Raw genomic sequence first — 21,465 nt, 5'->3', positions numbered from 1 at the left:
TGCGGACAGTCTGAGCACTGATGGAGGGATTGTGCGTTCCTGGTGTAACTCAGGCAGTTGTTGTTGCCATCCTGTACCTGTCCCGCAGGTGTGATGTTCGGATGTACCGGTCCTGTGCAGGTGTCGTTACACGTGGTCTGCCACTGCGAGGACGATCAGCTGTCCGTGCTGTCTCCCTGTAGTGCTGTCTTAGGCGTCTCACAGTACGGACATTGCAATTTATTGCCCTGGCCACATCTGCAGTCCTCATGTCTCCTTGCAGCATGCCTAAGGCACGTTCACACAGATGAGCAGGGACCCTGGGCATCTTTCAGAGTCAGTAAAAAGGCCTCTTTAGTGTCCTAAGTTTTCATAACTGTGACCTTAATTGCCTACCGTCTCTAAGCTGTTAGTGTCTTAACAACCGTTCCACAGGTGCATGTTCATTAATTGTTTATGGTTCATTGAACAAGCATGGGAAACAGTGTTTAAACCCTTTACAATGAAGATCTGTGAAGTTATTTGGATTTTTACAAACTATCTTTGAAAGACAGGGTCCTGAAAAAGGGACGCTTCTTTTTTTGCTGAGTTTAATATCTGGACACTACAAACGTAAATACAGACTTTAGTGGTTGTTGTTCCCCTAGAATATAATTTACACTTATGGCAATTGAAGTAAAAGTTAATACAGCTGCCATGTAACTTAACTGTGAGATATTCCTTCTGTTTAAACATATTTTGATTCATAGTATTTTTGTATGTAGTTTGCTGTATATTCTAAATAAATGTCTCTAAAGCACTTGTCATTCAACAGTTTCTTACCAAATGCAATGATTTTGAATGCATTTCACTTACAGAGTTCATCATCATCAGATTGTAATATGTGTTGACTGCTGTGTATAGTTTCATTCTAAAGGCTAGGTCAGTCCTGGTGGTAATCAGGTCCATCATGCCAGACCAACCATGGAGGCACTCAAGTCCCACAGCTTCTTGGCAGCTGCCCTGAGGGGCCACAGTTTTTGAGGTGCAGTCACTTTAGCTAGGATAGAAAAAAAGTCAACTGCAATGTCTCTCCTGCCCTCTATCCACCATTCATAGTGACAATAGCGGTTGGTGGATTGTTCGTCCAGATCTGCAATAGGCTAACTAGCAATCATACCACACAGCTCAAAAAGCTCCCCTATTGATCTTGTTTAGGGACAATACAATTATCCTACCTAAACTAGCCTAAAGCACCACAATGCAATGAACAATTGCATTATTATTTTCAAGGGAGTACAACATTGTACTCTAGGCTGCAGTGAAAATCTCATTTGAATATTGGAGCAAAAGCGCTGTGATTTGAATGTTTCATTCCAATTGGATCAGTTGTGGGCCTACTCTCTGCAGTTTATAAGGTTTAGAAAGGCACAGTAGCAGGCCAGTCTGGCTGTATTCTTATTTCTGATACTGAGATGCACTGTCTGTTGTGGATCATCATTCTCCCAAGTCGTCCTTTAATAATGTGGCTACATATGCTCCAAGCATGCCCAGTTATTCAGGAAAGCCTAAAGAACACTAGCATCATAATGTTGAAAATCTGATTGCCCTTAGCTGATCATTCTCTGCAGCCAGCTCTGATCGTAGTGTAGTGAAACAGGCAGGGAGAGTGAGCTCATCGGTGGTGGTCAGTGAACCCTCAACCTTCTGGCCCGTAGCCCTGCTTGGCATCTACTGTGCCACTTCAGCATGCTGAAGTGGAAAGTAGATATCCACGTATATAAACACAGGGTCTCTACAGTTATTATTATTTTGGTCTTGAACATTATTTGTAGTTAATTCTGTGGCGGAGGGAGTGCAATTTGTTTTACAGTACAAGGAGAGGGTCAAGTAAATGTCCCTTAATACAACTCAACTCCTTAAGTCTATTTTTTTGCATGGGTTGCATTGCAATCTGCTTCCGCCTATGTCGGCCATCTGCATCTGCGTTGGAAGGTGGCCGAGCTACAGTGGTGTTTGTCAGACCTTGAGACATCCCGAAATTTGGTCTTATCACGAAAACGTCTGTAGCGTCCGAACGGTTTGGCCTACAAACTATTATAGAAATATGAGACTCTCACGAACACAATGGTGTTCTCCGATTTGCTCTACGGCACCCACAAGTGTCACAGGACTCGTCTGAAGGGAACGCATACAAATTAATGGAAGTATGGAGGTAGTTTTGTGGCAACAAAAATAAAGTGTATGTCCTAGATATAGGACAGACACTTCAGAACTTTATTATTTTTCGGTATTTATGAATGTCTTATTCAATGCGTTTCTATGGGCTATAGTAGTAAAGGTCAAGGAAAATATTATATGCCCCCAAAAATATACCTAAAGGGGTCCTAAAATTCCTAATCAAATAGTTAAATGATCCATGGTATGACCATGTTAAAACTATTCCATGTGTTAGCTTTATGCATCTGTTCAGAGAAAGAGATGAAGCCTGGGCCAAGTCTCATAGAACCAAAGATCAGACTGATTGGGAATCTTATAGAAAAATTAAGAAACGCCAGTAAAACTAAAATTAGAAATGCAAAAGCCTTGTTCTACATGGATAGTCTTATAAAGAATTAAAAAATAAGCACAGCAGTTTTGTTAATACACATACTGTATTACCTTTTAAAATAGGTTAAATAATCAACCCATTCAGCAACTAATCCTCCAGGACATTCATGAGCCAGCAGATATAGCTTATGTTTTTAATCACTATTTCTCACCTATTAGCTCATCTGTTACCTCAAATAATAATTCCACCCATAATTCCATTCATGCTACAGTGCCTTCGAAAAATTCAGACCCCTTCCCTTTTTCCACATTTTGTGACGTTACAGCCTTATTCTAAAATTGATTAAATAAAACATTTGTCATCAATCTACACACAATGACCCATAATTCCAAAGGAAAAACAGAGAGCTCCGAGACAGCATTATGTTGAGGCACAGATCTGGGGAAAGGTACCAAAAAGGTTCTGCAGCATTGAAGGTCCCCAAGAACACAGTGGCCTCCATCATTCTTAAATGGAAGAATTTTGGAACCACCAAGACTCTTCCTAGAGCTGGCTGACCGGCCAAACTGAGCAATCGGGGGCGAAGGGCCTTGGTCAGGGAGGTGACCAAGAACCCGATGGTCACGCTGACATAGCTCTAGAGTTCCTCCACCAATCTGGCAGATGGAAGCCACTCCTCAGTAAAAAGGCACATGACAGCCTGCTTGGAGTTTGCCAAAAGGCACCTAAAGGACTCTCAGACCATGAGAAACAAGATTCTCTGCTCTGATGAACCCAAGATTGAACTCTTTGGCCTGAATGCCAAGCATTACTTCTGGAGGAAATCTGACACCATCTCTACGGTTAAGCATGGTGGCAGCATCATGCTGTGGGGATGTTTTTCAGTGGCAGGGACTGGGTGACTAGTCAGGATAGATGGAAAAATGAACGGAGCAAAGACATACAGAGACATCCTTGATGAAAACCTGCTCCAGAGCACTCAGGACCTCAGACTGGGGCGAAGGTTCACCTTCCAAAAGGACAATGACCTTAAGCACACAGCCAAGACAATGCAGGAGAGGCTTCAGGACAAGTCTCTGAATGTCCTTGAGTGCCCAGCCAGAGCCCAGACTTAAACCCGATCTAACATCTCTGGAGAGACCTGAAAATAGCTGTGCAGCGACACTCCCCATCCAACCTGACGGTGCTTGAGAGCTTCTGCAGTGAAGAATGGGAGAAACTCCCCAAATATAGGTATGCCAAGTTTGTAGCGTCATACCCATGAAGATTTGAGGCTGTAATCGCTGCCAAAGGTGCTCCAACAAAGTAAAAGGTTTCTGAATACTTACATAAATGTGATATTTCAGTTTTTTTTTTATACATTTGCAAACATTTCTAAAAACATATTTTCACTTTGTCATTATGGAGTATTGTGTTTAGATTGAAGAGAAGAAAACAATTATTTCATCCATCTCAGAATAAGGCTGTAAAGTAACAAAATGTGGTAAAAGGGGTCTGAATACTTTCCCAATGCTCTGTAGGTATTTTTTTAATGTATTTTTATTTAACCTTTATTTAGCTAGGCAAGTCAGTTAAGAACAAATTCTTATTTACAATGATGGCCTACCCCGGCCAAACCCGGACGACGCTGGGCCAATTGTGTGCCGCCCTATGGCACTCCCAATCACGGCCGGATGTGATACAGCCTGGACACTTGGAACCAGGAGATCAACACCGCAAATCAGAAATGTAACTTTATAAAGATTAAACCAACTGATATACTGCCTCTCCTCAATTAAATTAATATCAAGAAAGGAGCTGTCCTGGATGGACTGGAACCCATATTTATAAAGTGTGCTGCTAATGTTATAATGTATCCTCTAGTCTAGCCGATCTATTCTACATGTCTTTAACAACTGGTGAAATACCTTTTGTATGGAAATGTACCCAACTGACCCCTCTTCCTTAGGCTCACATATCTATAGACCTATATCAGTAATCAGTAATTGTCTTTGAGAAATTAATACATTACCAAATATCTCAATACCTAGAAGTAAATTTCACCCTTTCAATCTGGCTTTAGACCGAACAATTCTACTACTACAGCATTAGTGACACTAAAATATATATCATCTGACCAACGAAAACTAAATGGTGCCATTTTTATTGATTAATCAAATGCATTTGATTTAGTTGATTATTCTGTCCCAATGGTCACAGATGTCAGTTCAATGTCTAGGTTTGATTTGCATTTGGTTGAGTTGTCAACTAATGTGAACTCAATAAAAAAATTCACCATGGATTTAGGTTAAAAGTTGGGTGAAAAAGACAAAACGCCCTTACGTTGATGACTTTTTGCAAATCCAATCAGTTTATCACGTTGATTCAACGTCATCACATGGAATGGTTGTGTTGAAATTATGTGGAAACAACATTGATTCCCAGTGGGATCTTACTAGGCAAACTTTAAAACATTGGTTTTACTAACATTTGACTAAACTGGATCCATACATATCTTATGACAAGAGAAGGACACAAATCACTACTTCTGGACTCCGTAGAGGAGTACCTCAAGGCTCAGTATTGGCCCCCCTTCTTTTCTCTATATTCAAAAATGAATTGCCTCTAACTTGTCAGAATTCACATGTTCACTTATATGCTGATGATACTTTTAATTGATACTAGTAATTTTTTCAACAATTGTTTGACAGATTATTTCACATATAATTCACTGTATCACAATTTCAGTGGGTCAGAAGTTTACATACACTAAGTTGACTGTGCCATTAATCAGCTTGGAAAATTCCAGAAAATGATGTCATGGCTTTAGAAGCTTCTGATAGGCCAACTGACATCATTTGAGTCAATTGGAGTTGTACCTGTGGATGTATTTCAAGGCCTACCTTCAAACTCAGTGCCTCTTTGCTTGACATCATGGGAAAATCAAAATAAATCAGACAAGACCTCAGAAAAAAAATTCAGGAAGGAGACGCGTTCTGTCTCCAAGAGATGAACATACTTTGGTGCGAAAAGTGCAAATCAATCCCAGAACAACAGCAAAGGACCTTGTGAAGATGCTGGAGGAAACAGGTATAAAAGTATCTGTATCCACAGTAAAACGAGTCCTGTATCGACATAACCTGAAAGGCCGCTCAGCAAGGAAGAAGCCACTACTCCAAAACCTCCATAAAAAAAAAAATACAGACTACGGTTTGCAACTGCACATGGGGACAAAGATCGTACTTTTTGGAGAATTGTCCTCTGGTCTGACGAAACAAAAATAGAACTGTTTGGCCATAATGACCATCGTTATGTTTGAAAGAAAAAGGGGGACGCTTGCAAGCCGAAGAACACCATCCCAACCGTGAAGCACAGGGGGGGCAGCATCATGCTGTGGGGGTGCTTTGCTGCAGGAGGGACTGGTGCACTTCACAAAATAGATGGCATCATGAGGATTGAAAATGATGTGGATATATTGAAGCAACATCAAGACATCAGTCAGGAAGTTAAAGCTTGGTCGCAAATGGGTCTTCCAAATGGACAATGACCCCAAGCATACTTCCAAAGTTGTGGCAAAATGGCTTAAGGACAACAAAGTCAAGGATTTGGAGTGGCCATCACAAAGCCTGACCTCAATCCTATAGAAAATGTGTAGGCAGAACTGAAAAAGCATGTGCGAGCAAGGAGGCCTACAAACCTGACTCAGTTCGAGCAGCTCTGTCAGGAGGAATTGGACAAAATTCACCCAACTTATTGTGGGAAGCTTGTGGAAGGCTACCCGAAACGTTTGACCCAAGTTAAACAATTTAAAGGCAATGCTACCAAATACTAATTGAGTGTATGTAAACTTCTGACCCACTGGCAATGTGATGAAAGAAATAAACGCTGAAATAAATCATTCTCTCTACTATTCTGACATTTCACATTCTTAAAATAAAGTGGTGATCCTAACTGACCTAAGACAGGGAATTTTTACAAGGATTAAATCTCAGGAATTGTGAAAAACTGAGTTTAAATGTATTTGGCTAAGGTGTATGTAAACTTCCGACTTCAACTGTATCATCATTAATTGAATTTAGACTTACAAATGACCAAACCCGGTCACAGGCTTGGATAACACTGGAGGCCCCTTTGTTCTCCACAGAGATGGGTAAAGCTGCTTTTAGTTTTTTTGCGCCCCTTTATGTGAAAAATATATATTTTGATTTGTTTAACACTTGTTTTGGTTACTACATGATTCCATATGTGTTATTTCATAGTTTAGATGTCTTCACTATTATTCTACAATGTAGAAAATAGTAAAAATAAAGAAAAACCATTGAATGAGTAGGTGTGTCCAAACTTTTGACTGGTACTGTATGTTTGATGTATTTATGCAGGGCTCATCTAAAAAAATTGAACCTAGTCTCAGTATGACTTCCCAGTTCATTGTTATTAATATTAGACAGTAGTTGCCTTATTATTCTTGTTTCTATGCATTTTCTTTCTAGGTTTGTTTAAGTTTTTTCATTTGGATACTTGAAAATTAGATGGTGCATCTCAAAAGACTTCATTGCGCAAAAACCTCAAATAAATAAATCGATTTTTTTATATATATTTTTAAACCTGTAATTGTAATAAGAGCGATCCCTGTCGGATGTCCAAAAAAAGTATTTTTTGCTTTACTGTAGTTCTGCATGTTATCAGTATTGTAACAGCTTCTGACTATAGAAGTAGCCTCTGATTCAATGGTGCACGCGTCTATTCAAAGTTATAAAACCTGTGGTTAATTCAACTAAAATATATTACCATCCCATACATACCAACTTTGTCAAAATACAGTAAAACTGTTTACCAATGTGATATAATGTGCAATCAGGAAGTACTGGAAGGTCACGGGAACAACTTGTTACAGAGCGGTCAGTGCTTTGGAATCCTTGGGATGTCCCTACCCTAAACTCAAACCCTAACCTTAGGCCCTACCCTTAGCCTAACCATAACCCTTACTTAAACCTAGTCTCAACCAGAAGTTAGGGTTTTCAGGGCAAATGGAAAGAGAGCATGTGACGTGACTTGCGCTTTGGACGTTAACAAGGCGACACTCCATATGAACTCCTCCTCCACATTTACTGGATTGGTTGAACAGTGCAGAAGAGAACCTCCTCAGACACTTTTTTTTCTTCACGTCAAAACCAGTATGTAGGGGGATCTAGTTTCAGGCATTTCTTTTAAGCCTTCAATGTTAGGTTACCCTAACCTTTTTTTATTTAACCTTTATTTAACTATGCAAGTCAGTTAAGAACAAATTCGTATTTACAATGGCACTAAACTCATATATAGTTCCATAAAAATGTTTTAACTGGTACCGGGGATCTTCAGATGTGTCTTCTGAGGCTTATGGGCATCCTAGAGCAACACAATCATACCTGTGAGAGTCTCCGCTTTCAATAGTGGTTATAATAGTTTGTAGGCCAAACCGTTCTGATGCTACAAACATTTTTGTGAGAAGAACGATTTTGGAGATTTTATGGATTTTTTTGTATTATGTTAATTCGATTTCCATGGTGGCGCAAACATTGTAGGCCAAGGGTTAAAGAATGATTCTCTAAAAAAAAAAAAAATCCCTTTGAAAACCTCATATGTGGCATTGATAGGAGTCAGTAAGAAACATTTATGCTAGTTTCAAAATTGGCTACAAAGTGTAAATAAGATAATCTTTGTCATAAATTCAGTCTTGTTTAGAAAAGAGTTAGTAACCTGAGTGTGTCACAACGAGTCAATTGTAGGTTGGGTTTGGATTACAATTATGGCAACAATTCATGCCCCATTTTGCCAAGCTTCATGTGGAAATCACCCCTCTGCCCACTTCGCTTCCCTTCATGTTTCATCTGCCGTTTGAGACTGAAAAGTCCAATACGTATTGACCATGCCTCCGGCTCTGGTTCGACAATGCATGCTTCTAACAGGATGCACAGCCAACTATAGTTTGCATGCACTGCTGAAGGACCCTGCCGTGCAGAATAGGTGGTTGGAGTTCGTTGGTCCCCAGTGGTGGTAAGTATACCGGTAACTAGACCATAGACTGCTGGTTATGTATCTGACATTATTTTTTGCTTAATGTCTACTTAAATGCATATAATGTCCAGGGCATAACCTAGCCTGGTGGAACCCGCCTGATCGCTGTGTTCACCATTCTATTGGACTTCACATTTTATGATATCTGAAGTGAAATAAAGGTGAACACATCGATCTGGTTGATTCCACCAGGCTAATCATAATAGACATTGATAATGTAATCAGTGCTCTATGTGTGTGTGTTTGTGTGTGACCGACCAGTATCTGAGCTGAGCTACGCTGCTATGCCCATCAATGAGGCTCTGGCAAAGGCCTCCCCTCCAGCCTCACCTCTTGTCTTGTCTTCTCACCAATGGTTGTTGATGGGAAGAACAGAATAAGGTAGGTTTAGTCTGACCTGTTCTAACTTCGACATAGTATCTGTTTGTGTGTCAGATATCACCTACTCTAACTGCAATTGGTAATAGAACAGCAACTACGTATGTGTGTATGTCTTCACAGATACCTACATTTGGGAGACTTGCAAGATGTGATAGAGTCCAGACTGACAGACGGGCTTGATGCTGATGTCTCAATGGAGCGAGCCCTTGCACTCAGCAATAAAATTATACAAGACATCTATAACTTTTTAGCATAACTTGTTACTATTGAATCAAATGGTAGTATCAAGGGTGGGGGGGTGGTATATGACACCATACAGGAAGGTATGACGACTGACATGTTTGGTAAGGTGGCCCGTCTGGAGGCGGCAAGGTAGCCCCAGCACCACCAGACAAAAAGTTGATAGGTACACTATCTCTATTGGCTGTGAATGACAATAAAAGATGAAAGACGGGTGTAATATTTGCACATTTTTATATTAGCAGAACACTGCTTCTACTATATTATGTGAAGGATGGTTTATTCTACATGGAACTTATACTTGAAAGTTGTCAAAACACTTTGTTTAGAATATCTATAGCAATTTCATTCTTCTCATATTACTCTTTAAGCTATCTTGCCATAACTGATTTGACAGAGAAATATCAGCTAGATTGGATAGCCAGCTTCAGCCATCACCAAGCTATGCTAGATAGCTGCGGTCAGCTTGGCTAAACACAAAGTCAGCGCAAACTTTAGCCTACACATAGAACTGACCATCTTGAGATGGTGAGTCAGTCAGGAGGGAAGAAGTCCTCAACTTCAAAACTTTGTTCTCGCCATAGCAAAGCTAGCTGTACTCACTACCTCGCTGTACTCACTACTGCATTTGTTTGTTGTGATTGCATGGCAAAGACACACCCACATCAAACTTCTCAGGATCCCTCAACCTTGATCCATCATCCTCTACATTCTTCACTGCCTCAGCATACGACACCTGTACTTCTCTGGCACTGGCCACCTCAACCTGCCTATTTCACACCAGACACTTCTGATCCCCAGTAATATCAGCACCCTTACAGTTGACACGCACAACTTGTTCACCCAAACAATACATTCCTCTGTCCCATGCACTCCTGCACACTCCTCACATCTAGGAATATCCCTCCTACACACTGCTATAACATGACCATAAGCATGGCACCTGAAACACCGTAGTGGTTTCGGCACAAAAGCGCTAACAGGATACCTGACATATCCTAACATGACTTTGTCAGCCAAAAGGCAGCGATCCCCTTTCTCCAAGAATGTCACTCCTACTGGGCCAGAATCATTGTTGTCATAACCATTGGGAAAAGACTCAGGGATCTTCACCACACCTGCCACCTCACTCATCAACTTCACTTTCTAAGCTATCGGAGCACACTTTGCACTGTTTGTACTAAGCGGAATCTTCCTTGACACACTGTTTCCCTTTGCACTCAGCTCCTCTCCTTCTTCCTTGCTTTCCCATCTCCGCTTCCGACCAAGAAACGGGGTCTCCATCTTTCCGGGCTGCTTCTCTCTCTTCATAACCGCCGGTCTCCAAAGACAATTATCATACATTTCTGACAACATACATGAAAATTGACCATGTCTCCATTTCCTCCTCTTAATGTTTTTAACTCGGCAAGTCAGTTATGAACAAATTCTTATTACGGCCTTACCCGGCCAAACCTGGACGACGCTGGGCCAATTGCACACCACCTTATGGGACTCCCAGTCACGACCGGATGTATAGCCTGGATTCGAGCCAGGGACTGCAGTGATGCCTTTTGCACTGAGATGCAGTGCCTAAGACCACTGCAACACTCCGGAGCCCTATTTCCGCCATCCTCGCAGATAACCCTTGTTTCAACACAATACATCTTCTGTTAGCTAACATGACAAAGCCATCCAGCTAGCCAGCCGCCATAATATCTCCAATCGAACAGCGGAATCATATTGGTATAAATTAATTGTATGGGTTGCCTATCATTTCATCTACAATATTCATCCAGCAGAGGTTGCTCTAGGCCCACTCAGGTTCTACAAATGCATTCATATTTTATTCCAGCGGGTGGGGCTGATAGAACAAATTGTCAGAGGATTTTTCAAAGACCTACAACTGTATAAAAACCACACTTAGGAGATAACATCTTTCTTGGGCCACATGTATGCAATGTGATTACTTATATATTGCCTATTGGGTGACATCTACACAAAAAGATTGCTAGATCGAATCCCCAAGCTGACAAGGTAAAAATCTGTCGTTCTGCCCCTGAACAAGGCAGTTAACCCACTGTTCCTGGCCGTCATTGTAAAAAAGCATTTGTTCTAAACTCACTTACCTAGTTAAAAATAACCTCTTTCACATGGAGAAACTTATCCTATAAGTGTAGAATGTCATGATTTTTTCTCTCTTACTGGTTTGTATTGTGATACAGTATGTTATGTTAGATTTAGATCATTTGAAATGTTTTTACATTTCACTAGGGTGTACTAGAGAGATGTGGGTAAACTGGACATTGTGTCATCTCTGAAGCAAGACCCGAATCTTGCATGCGCTGGCAATCTGTCACGAGACGAGAGACTACTATGTGTGCCATCCAGAACAGAAGGTGCCCTAAAGATATGTACCTGACCTTTGTACCGTAGGGCCTTTTGTTGGGTGATTCTTCATCTGTTAGACTATTTGAACTGTCATTGGTTGAACTGCATTCCAACTGTATTCCAAAACTGTTTACATTCCAAGGGTCCAAAGGTTGGGTGCTCACCCAAGTCATCACATTATGTCATAGCACTGACTCTCCTCTGACTGGCCTTTCATCTAGATCACTGTAATAGTGAAAATGAATGCAAACATCTTGTCCAGGTATCTAGAGGATAACCAACCACAAGCCCATTTATTCGGAAAATTGATACATTTGTGGCCTTCTGAGTTTCAAAGTGATGCAGTGTTTTTGTCCTTTAATGCTCCCTCTTCCTTGGGAGGTGACCTGGCTGCTCTGAGCTGAGGGGACTTTAATATGCTGTAAGCTTTGACTCCCACATGACTACACACTACCCATTCTTTCTCCCAGTATGGTAACCCACCCCAGCTAAAATTAGGGCCCTTCACTGCGATGACTGAGGATATGGAATGAGAGAGGATTGTTTCTGCTTCATAAACCAGTCCATACACCACCCATCTGGGCCTATCAACCCATAGCATATATAACCTACACTGAATTTGGACTACCAGCATAGTGCCTTTGCTCTTACTGCTGAGAATCAATTATACCTACATAAAGACATACTCATCTATTCACTTTATAATCTATTACATCTATACATGGCTGCATGGCTATTCACTCTATAATCTAGAATCTATTCGATCTATGCATGGCAGCATGTAACATTCTGCCTGTATGACGGTCCAGGCTTCTAACATCAAATCAAATTGTATTTGTCACATGCGCCGAATACAACAGGTGTAAACTTTACCGTGAAATGCGTACTTACGAGCTCTTTCCCAATGATGTTAAAAATAAGACATTTTTAAAATGATAACACAGGTGGAATAAAGACCACAAGAATGCGGCTATATACAGGGAGTACCATATCCCGTACCATACATCTCCATGAACGAAAATGAACTGGCCCTTATCTGGAGTCTAGACAGCAGTACTAAAATGAAACTGATAAACACTCTTCTGATTGGGGATGGTCAATTAGAAGTCCCTCCCTCCTCTATGACTTTTGACGTAGCGTCCAGCGTGTAGAGTGGGGAGGTGCTACGTCTATCGCAGTGCGCGGCATTTCATTTCGACCCTTCTTTGCTCGGAGTTTGTCGGATATCAGCTGCTAGTAATTTGGGCAAGCCATGGCTGGATACTTGAAGGTCCTCAGCTCTCTGTCTAGGTCGGCGGCCACTTTCTCCAAAAACCCCGCGGTACTCGCGCCAGCTACAACCTGCCAGAGTTTGCAACAGAGGAACTGTGAGTTTTGAGCAAAATGTCCGACCTTTAACATGGTTACATGATATTTTACAAAATCATACAGAAAGTGAATGTATAATGCCTATCGCACAACCCCCGTCAAATAACGTTGGCCTAGTCACTGTATGGAAGCTAGCCATAGACGGAAGAGGAAGCGAGACTTCTTATTCATTTTTTCTGGTTCGTATGTATGAACTAAGTAGACCAGACCCGGTTGCAATCGCATTGGTGGCTTAGTTAGTAGTCTAGCTTCCTCGCCGTTACTTTTAGCTAGGCTGCATCTTGCGCCACATTTGGCCCGTTTTGGATTGTTTGTTGGTGAAGTAACTGTTGCTACCATAATGAAATATTCGTCAGTTCGCTAAATTATCCCATTAATGCAGAGTCCCACATTTGCTCGGTGAATGGAACTAGGTAACGTTAGTTAGTCACAAAATGAACTCTCCTCGCAAAGTCAGCTGCCTTCCCTAGAAACCGCTAGCGAGGGGGAAGACAAGAGGGTCGAGGGAAATGTCTTTGTCTGCGTCACTCTTTATTGGCCATAAAAATAAATCACATTTGCTTTGGCCTAAAAAGTAGAGTGAATGTACATACTGTTAAATAAATCAGCCTATCTCAAGATGAGTTAAAAATACTCTAAATATTTGAATCTAAAATGTGACTATTCGCCACGCAACCAAACCAATTGAAACGAAGACCCCAAGCCACCTGCCCATGCCAATCATGCATGTGAACTGTGTAAACACGCTGTAGAAGTGTCAAGCAATTAGAAATATTGAATATGCATTGATACAATTGTTTCCAGTTTTCAAAAGTTAACACCTCCATTGTTTGAGCGCTAGCTACTTTTTTTGCTAAGAAACTTTACACAAGGTCAGCCTATAGTGGGACACTCTGCAATGGCTGCCACAAGTGTTCAATGGCCATCAAATCCTATTTTTTGCAGCAGCATAACAAAATCATGTCTGAACTGTGGAGTCGATCTAGGAAGCAGTTTTACACGCACTGGAAAAATAAATCTGACCCTCTTTGTCCTCCTATATAACCTTCCAGATTAACTTTCAAATTAGAAAGTCCAAAGTATGGTATTTAGGCTAGCTGTTTTGTTAGATAGCTATAAGGCCTATAATGCCCTGCCCCCTCTATTTGACTTTGAAGCACTGTATAAAGTAGCAGGTCAATTGAAGGGCAGTTTGTCTTCCCCTGTCTGCACATTCTACAGTCAGCTGTCTCTGAATTATGATCCTGATTTTTCACCTGATTGCAGAAGTCACTGATTTCTTTGTATAGGGTTATGTGAGGATTCAATCAAATTGATGGGCTCTAGATAGTGTGTCGCTTTAACAGGACCAAAGCCTTGAAACTATCTATCCAGTCACACAACCTTGTTGTGGTAGTAAGGACAGATGTTAAAAAATAATCATAATTTAAACACTGATCATGGATGGAAAACGTTTTCAAAATATGGGGTATTTTTTTCGGGTCGTTGTATTTTGGTGTGACATTATTTTACCTCATGTCTTAGGACCAATGCTTTTTTGCCTGGTCATGCAATACAGATCATTGGTCTGATTTGTATTGATTCAATTGACATGTAGATCAAATTTAATGATCTATTTTTGTTTTATTTGATATAAGACGTTAGTTTAAAAGTTGAGTGATATAAATAATACAGAAAATGGAGTCATAGAAATTTTTGTAGTGCCACATGTTTTGGTCATCTTTTTGTACCATACACAATCCCTTCGAATCAATCACTACTTCATTTGCTAATTGAATGCGTCTTGAAGAGTAGCCAAGTGCAGTTATGAGCAGATTACTAAAATGTAGGCCCTATGTTTTAAAATGACCATAAACATAATCGTAACAGATTTTAACTAGCAGAATATGCATAGCAAAGGTGTGTTGACCTTCAAAAGGTTCAGCTGTCACTACAGATTCCACTTTGTTGTTAGAAACTGCATATAATCAGTGTTACATAATCACCGTTCACCCATCCCCCTACAGACTGACGTCTGCAGTGAATCTGATCTATACTGCTTTTGCAGACAGATTTAGGGTGTTCTGTAATTCAGCCAAAATCATCAGCTTTAAAAAATGAGTGAGTTTATTTTTTATTTTTACAGGGACAGTGCACATTAATCAACGTTTCAGTAAAAGTGCCGGTTTTAGCCAGCCGGCTTATTTTTATATATATAATATCTTATCTCTACCCATTATGCATTGCAGCAAGACACAGATGGGTGGTAAATCTGTCTCATTCAGGCTTCACCCGGTGTCTGTATGCTTTTCACACCTGGCAAACTTGTGCTCAAAACACATCTTCTGAGTTCTGCTCCATGTTCACTACAGTATTATAAAGGATAGCCTAATCCTTGGCTATTGTGGTGGCTCTTCACGCAAAGTAAACTATTGTCTCTCAATGGATGAAGCTAACAGGCTTGCGGGAGAAAGGAATAGGCGAAGCAGTCAGTGTATATACCCAGATCTTTGCTTGCGGGCAAGGTTAGTCTATATGGGCCTTGTTTTACTCAATCTCTTTTGCTGCCAGGGTTTGTTAATGTCCAACTGAGTTGTGAGTAGGTTGTTTTGACAGGTGCATAGTTGCAGTAAAGGTCTCATGTTCGTGTGTATACTTGGTATAAAGGTTGTCATACAGCATAGATCCACGTGATGGTGTTATTTCATCATTCTGCTGGATACCGCCATTTTGTTTCTCCTTAAGTATAAACACTATTCTTGGACGTCATGGGGAGCAGTGGAAGCATAGACTTGGCAGGAACGTTAGAAAGTCACTTGATTCCCTGCACTTCCACTCTGTCTCCACTGCATGGTTTAGCTGGGAGAGTGGGTGAGGGCCTGCCTTCTCCCAGGGCCACTAAAGGGCAGAGCAGTGTGGGAGCAGAGACTTGTTTTACTAGATAATTGGACTACTAGTCTGGGTGAATCAAAGGGCAAGATGCATGGCAGCTACAGATGAATGAAAATATAAATGTCTTGCTGTCAATATTCTGTATGTATGGGCATGAAGAAAGCTGAATATGTTACAGTCCATGGAGAGATGAAACCATGAAGTGTAAATGACAGTGCAGTCTCTTTGTAGGATGAGGTGACTTTGATCACATGACTCCCCTAATTTAGAACCAACTGTTTCTTGAACCCTCACAAACGGCATGAGCCTATTCAGGGAACATTTCCCGAGACCTTTAGACGCTGTAGAGGCTATTCATAGAGACCATGTCAAAGAAAATATTCCAGTATGTAGTATTGGTTCTCATAGTTCTTCGGGGGCCATGTTGCAGTCAAACCGCTGTATTATTTTTATATATAATTGTATGTGGTAATAAGCTATAATCAGTGACTATGGTTGCTCAGCAGTTTTTGTACTTAAAACACGCCAACGTTGGCTAACGTGCTTCTTACTAATGTGTGTAGGTCAGAATTGTGATGACAGGCAGTTTCCATTTAATGCACTGTTTATTTTTATTTTGGCCAGATGGGGACAAGCGCATCAAGGTGTCCCAGCCTGTGGTGGAGATGGATGGAGATGAGATGACCAGGATCATCTGGGAGTTCATCAAAGAGAAGGTGCTGAACTTGGAGGAGGGGAGGGGGACGACAGTGGCCTGTCAGCCCCAGGGAAGGCCTGCTCTGACCTAGTCTATTTTCACACAACTGACTGATGCATAGATTCAGAGTGAATGAGTGTGTATGTACCTGAGTGCAGGGAGATTGTCTGTATGATGTGGGAGGAGGGTTTTTTGTAAGGTGTGTCACCCACTGGCTACTCGCCTCTGGAGAGAGCAGATGGTGCGTTGGCTCAGTCTGAACATGGAGATTCATAGGATTAAAAAACATTACTATTTTTCTGACAAACGATGTTAAATGTGTTTTGTCCCCCACGTAAAACAATATGGGTTCACACTACACATGAATGAGGATTCGGTTATTACATCTGTCAATAGATATGGTGCGATCTATATTGCATTAAGTCATAGTATTTTTAAAGATTGTTCTTGTAAATATTGACTTGACGTCTTACTGTTTTTTTATTTAACCTTTAACTAGGCAAGTCAGTTAAGAACAAATTCTTATTTACGATGACTGTCTAGCCTGGACGACACTGGGCCAATTGTGCTGTGTCCTGTGGGACTCCCAATCACGTCTGGTTGTGATACAGCCTGGAATTTCGACCCTTATGTGCTTGGACTGGGGTGCGTCCATTGACTAAAGCACGTCCATTCTAAGTTCACTGACATAAACACTGTCTGAAATCCTGTAGAGCAGTTGACAATGTAAAGAAAGAATGGGTTCTTATTCCTCTGTCACTATGTTCTGCTTTTCCAGCTCATCCTCTCCAATGTGGATGTGGAGCTGAAGTACTACGACCTGGGTCTGCCATACCGTGACCAGACTGACGACCAGGTCACCATCGACTCTGCAATCGCCACCCAGAAGTACCATGTTGCTGTTAAATGTGCCACCATCACTCCTGACGAACAACGAGTAGAAGGTGTTTGAATAGCATATAAGCAGTGTTTTTATAGTTTTGCTATAAATGTTTAATTCCCTCTCCAAATGCTCCCTTTAAGGGTCACTTGGCTTAGAAAGCAATCACACATTGCACTATTTTTGTAGTTAAACCGACAATAGGAACCTATGGTTGGTGTTTTAAATGTTGCTGTTTTGTGAGAACTGTGGTTTACCATCAGAGTTCAAACTGAAAAAGATGTGGAAGAGCCCCAACGGAACCATCAGGAACATCCTGGGTGGCACAGTCTTCCGTGAGCCAATCATCTGCAAGAACATTCCCAGGCTTGTTCCAGGTTGGACACAGCCCATCACCATTGGCAGACATGCCTTTGGTGACCAGGTCAGTTCCTTCTAAATTGGAGATATTTTAATATTTTTTTATCTTCATTATGTTATTTGTAACCGATCCATTGTTTTACAGTACAGAGCAACAGACTTTGTTGTCAGCCAACCAGGCACATTCAAGATGGTCTTCTCTCCTACTGATGGGAGCAAAGGCCAGGAGTGGGAGGTCTACAAGTTCCCCGGAGGTGGCTGTGGAATGGGCATGTACAACACAGATGAGGTGAGTTCAGCACTGTGGTTTGTTTTGCCAACTAGATAAAATTTTTTGTCAGACTTTATTTTGCCACAGATTTCTCCATTCATGAAATTATAGCAGTAGTGAATAGAGTGAGTTGGCCTCCTGTAAACATGCCTTAACTTTTGTTTACCATCACAAGCAGGATTCTGTTTGATTTTATGCCATCAGAGGTCATGTGGCAGACTTTCAACTTGTCTAGTGGAAATGGAAGTGAGAATTGGGGGCTAGTTGAGGGTTAAGAGATAAAAGAGGTTAACAACCTTCTACTGCTGCTCATATGACCTGCACACTACGTTAGTGGAGCCCTTTGTACACTTTCTATTCCATCAGTCTATTTCAGGCTTTGCACATAGCTGCTTCCAGTACGCCATTGGCAAGAAGTGGCCCCTCTATCTGAGCACCAAGAACACCATTCTCAAAGCTTATGATGGCAGATTCAAGGACATCTTTGAGGAAATCTACCAGGCGTTAGTATTTGTTGCTTTTTATGATCTCATTAGACTCAACATGTATTGGGCAGTGGTCCTGGAGAATGATTGGTTGAAACAGCATTCCAGACCTGTGTATATAAAACAATTGGGCAGTGAAATACCAGTACCTCAGCCATGCACACTTTATTAACTGAAGTCTAATATTGGGTTTCTAGCATATTGGCCATTATAAACTGGGTGGTTCGAGCTCTGAATGCTGATTGGCTAAAAGCAGTGGTATATCAGACTGTATACCACGGGTATGACCTAACATTTGTTTTTACTGCTCTACTTATGTTGGTGACCAGTTTATAATAGCAATAAGGCACCTCGGGGCTATGTGCTATAGAGCCCCACAGTGGAGGTGTTATAATGCTCTATTTACTCAGATTCTAAAATGCTAATTGGCATCAGTAGACGTCATGCAAAACTACAAATCCCTGCGAGCTCCTGCATGTCATCTTTAGCTGACACCTTTGCTCATGGGTTTTGTGTCAATTTAAAACTTGCACAACAGTTCACAGAATTTTCCATTTAAAGAAATGTTGCCAATTTATTCATTACTACATTTAACTATATAATGTTAGCTAATCTAGAGATTCTTACTTTTGCCTCGATTCGGCGGTCTCGTCCAAATCGTCATGGAATTTGTAGTTCTTTATGATAGCCACATTAGCAGCTAATTAGCATTTCATTTGGGGGGGGTGGAAATGCAGGCGACTATATTGAAAAGTCACATTGTCCTAGATTGACATGGTTATCAAACATCACGCCAGGGTAAGCCTACACGACACCCAGCCCTTATTTTAAGTGTTTCTAAAATTCCCTATGGGGAAAAATGAATGGTGGAAAGACCATTGGAACCATTTCCCTGTTTGACCTCTAGGTTTTATGGGTATTATGACTCATACTGTGGTACTCTATATACCGTGGCTAAGGGCTGTATCCAAGCACTCCGCGTTGCGTCGTGCAAAAGAACATCCCTTAGCTGTGGTATATTGGCTAAATACCACACCCCCTCGGGTTTTATTGCTTAAATATACGCCTTAGCGCTGTTCTTAGCCACAACGTGAAGCAGATTGCCTGGATACAGCCCTTAGCTGTGGTATATTGACCATATAACACAAAACCCCAAGGTGCCTTACTGCTATTATAAACTGGTTGCCAACATAAATATAACAGTAAACAAGTAGTTTTGTGCCATACCAAGGGGTATATTGTTTGTTATACACCCAGCTGGAATGCTGCTTCAGCATCCAGGACCTAAACTACCCAGGTTATAATGTTTAATGCAGTGCTCTCACACTACCATGTGTTTTGTGTCCATAGGAACTACAAGCCAGAGTTTGACAAGCTGAAGATCTGGTATGAGCACAGGCTCATTGATGACATGGTTGCCCAGGTGCTGAAGTCCGATGGTGCCTTCGTGTGGGCCTGCAAGAACTACGATGGGGACGTACAGTCTGACATCCTGGCTCAGGGTGAGGGATTAGGAACACCTCCGTTTAATTTCAAATGGAATAGAGATGATGATCCAAATGTTGAGTACAGTAGAGATTGGATTAAGAGAGTCCTATAACAGACTATGGGCGACGGTCATACTGTTTGGGCTCCATAGGTTTCGGCTCTCTGGGTCTGATGACGTCAGTGCTGGTATGTCCAGATGGTAAGACCATTGAGGCTGAGGCAGCCCACGGCACAGTGACCAGACACTACCGCGAGCACCAGAAGGTTAGACTCATTCTAACTTCCATTACAGCCCTAGATTCATATTTAGAGAAACATAAATCATGTTCCGTGGTGTGTACAACAGTCAAATTAGTGGCTCTATTTGAATGTCTGTTTGATTTATGTATGAATAGTGCCATCTTGTGGTGGACAATATGCTGCCAGAATGACGTCATAGGATGAAAGAAATGATCCATCAACATGGGATTATTGGAGTCATGTTGTCCATGCTTTTACATAATCTGTAAAGTATCTGTATTTCCATTGGTAAACTGTAACCTAACTTTACCCCTTCTGTATCCACCTTTAGGGAAACCCAACCAGCACCAACCCCATTGCCAGCATCTTTGCCTGGACCAGAGGGCTTGAGCATCGGGGTAAACTTGATGGGAACCCTGACCTGATCAAGTAAGAAATGAATGCAGCTTGTCATTTTTTTTTAACTAATATTATCACTAACTATATAATGGTGTACTGCTATTCCATTAGTGTTTGCCAGGCAAATGGCAAAGTGTTTTTATATTCACAAGCCAATTGTTGTGCCCATTACTGAATCTTGTGTATTTGACCTGCAGGTTCGCCCTGACTCTGGAGAAGGTATGTGTGGAGACCGTTGAGAGTGGTGTTATGACTAAGGACCTCGCCGGTTGCATTCACGGACTTTCCAAGTGAGCTCCTTACTATTGTGTTGACCAAATTCTTGATCTAACATGTTTATTAATGCATGGATTGTATTATAATCATGGGGGGAGTCATATTCCCCTATAGGAAGTTTGTATGCTTCTCAGGGACCGGGACAGGGTCCTGACTATGAGGACTGAGTAACTTGTGTTCTGATCTGTGATTGCAGATGCAAGCTGAATGTACACTACGTCAACACTGAGGATTTCCTGGATGCCATCAAGAACAACCTGGACAAAGCCCTGGGCAAATGAAGGATTTAAATTTAGAGTACAGCTAGCCTGCAAATGACAAATGTCATTCTGTTTTTGTATCTTATTTTTAATTTAGGTCAAGATAGCCACATGTGTATTGTCTGAAGGAAGAAGTCATCTGTAGAGCATTATTCAGTGTACCAGATTAGGTCCTTCTTCTATTCAGAGCTCTGTTGTTCCATCTAGCACTCCTTCTTTCCCATGTCTCCGAGGTTATATTTTTATGTGAAGTACTGTATTATACCTTGGAAGAAACTTGAAGGCCATGTCAAGAATATTTGCTAATAAATCTTCCTTGTTGGATCTTATGCTTGTA

General features: G+C 41.2%; 1 protein-coding gene across 1 annotated transcript; it reads left to right on the top strand.

Moving 5' to 3' along the window:
* Positions 1–12,747: 12,747 nt before the first annotated feature.
* On the top strand, positions 12,748–21,457 carry idh2 (isocitrate dehydrogenase (NADP(+)) 2). The gene is made up of 11 exons (NM_001139724.1): positions 12,748–12,900; positions 16,397–16,488; positions 17,248–17,413; positions 17,613–17,773; positions 17,855–17,998; positions 18,347–18,483; positions 19,816–19,967; positions 20,105–20,217; positions 20,525–20,622; positions 20,790–20,882; positions 21,065–21,457. Exons 1-11 carry the CDS (start codon positions 12,786–12,788, stop codon positions 21,147–21,149), a joined length of 1,356 nt encoding a protein of 451 aa, NP_001133196.1. The 5' UTR covers positions 12,748–12,785; the 3' UTR covers positions 21,150–21,457.
* The last annotated feature ends 8 nt before the right edge of the window (positions 21,458–21,465 follow it).

Source organism: Salmo salar, chromosome 16 (genome assembly GCF_965601325.2).
Source record: "Salmo salar chromosome 16, fSalSal1, whole genome shotgun sequence".
In the NCBI taxonomy this organism is placed as follows: Eukaryota; Metazoa; Chordata; class Actinopteri; order Salmoniformes; family Salmonidae; genus Salmo; species Salmo salar.
Note: the sequence above shows the minus strand (reverse complement) of the source record. Positions and strands in the feature narration are given on the sequence as shown.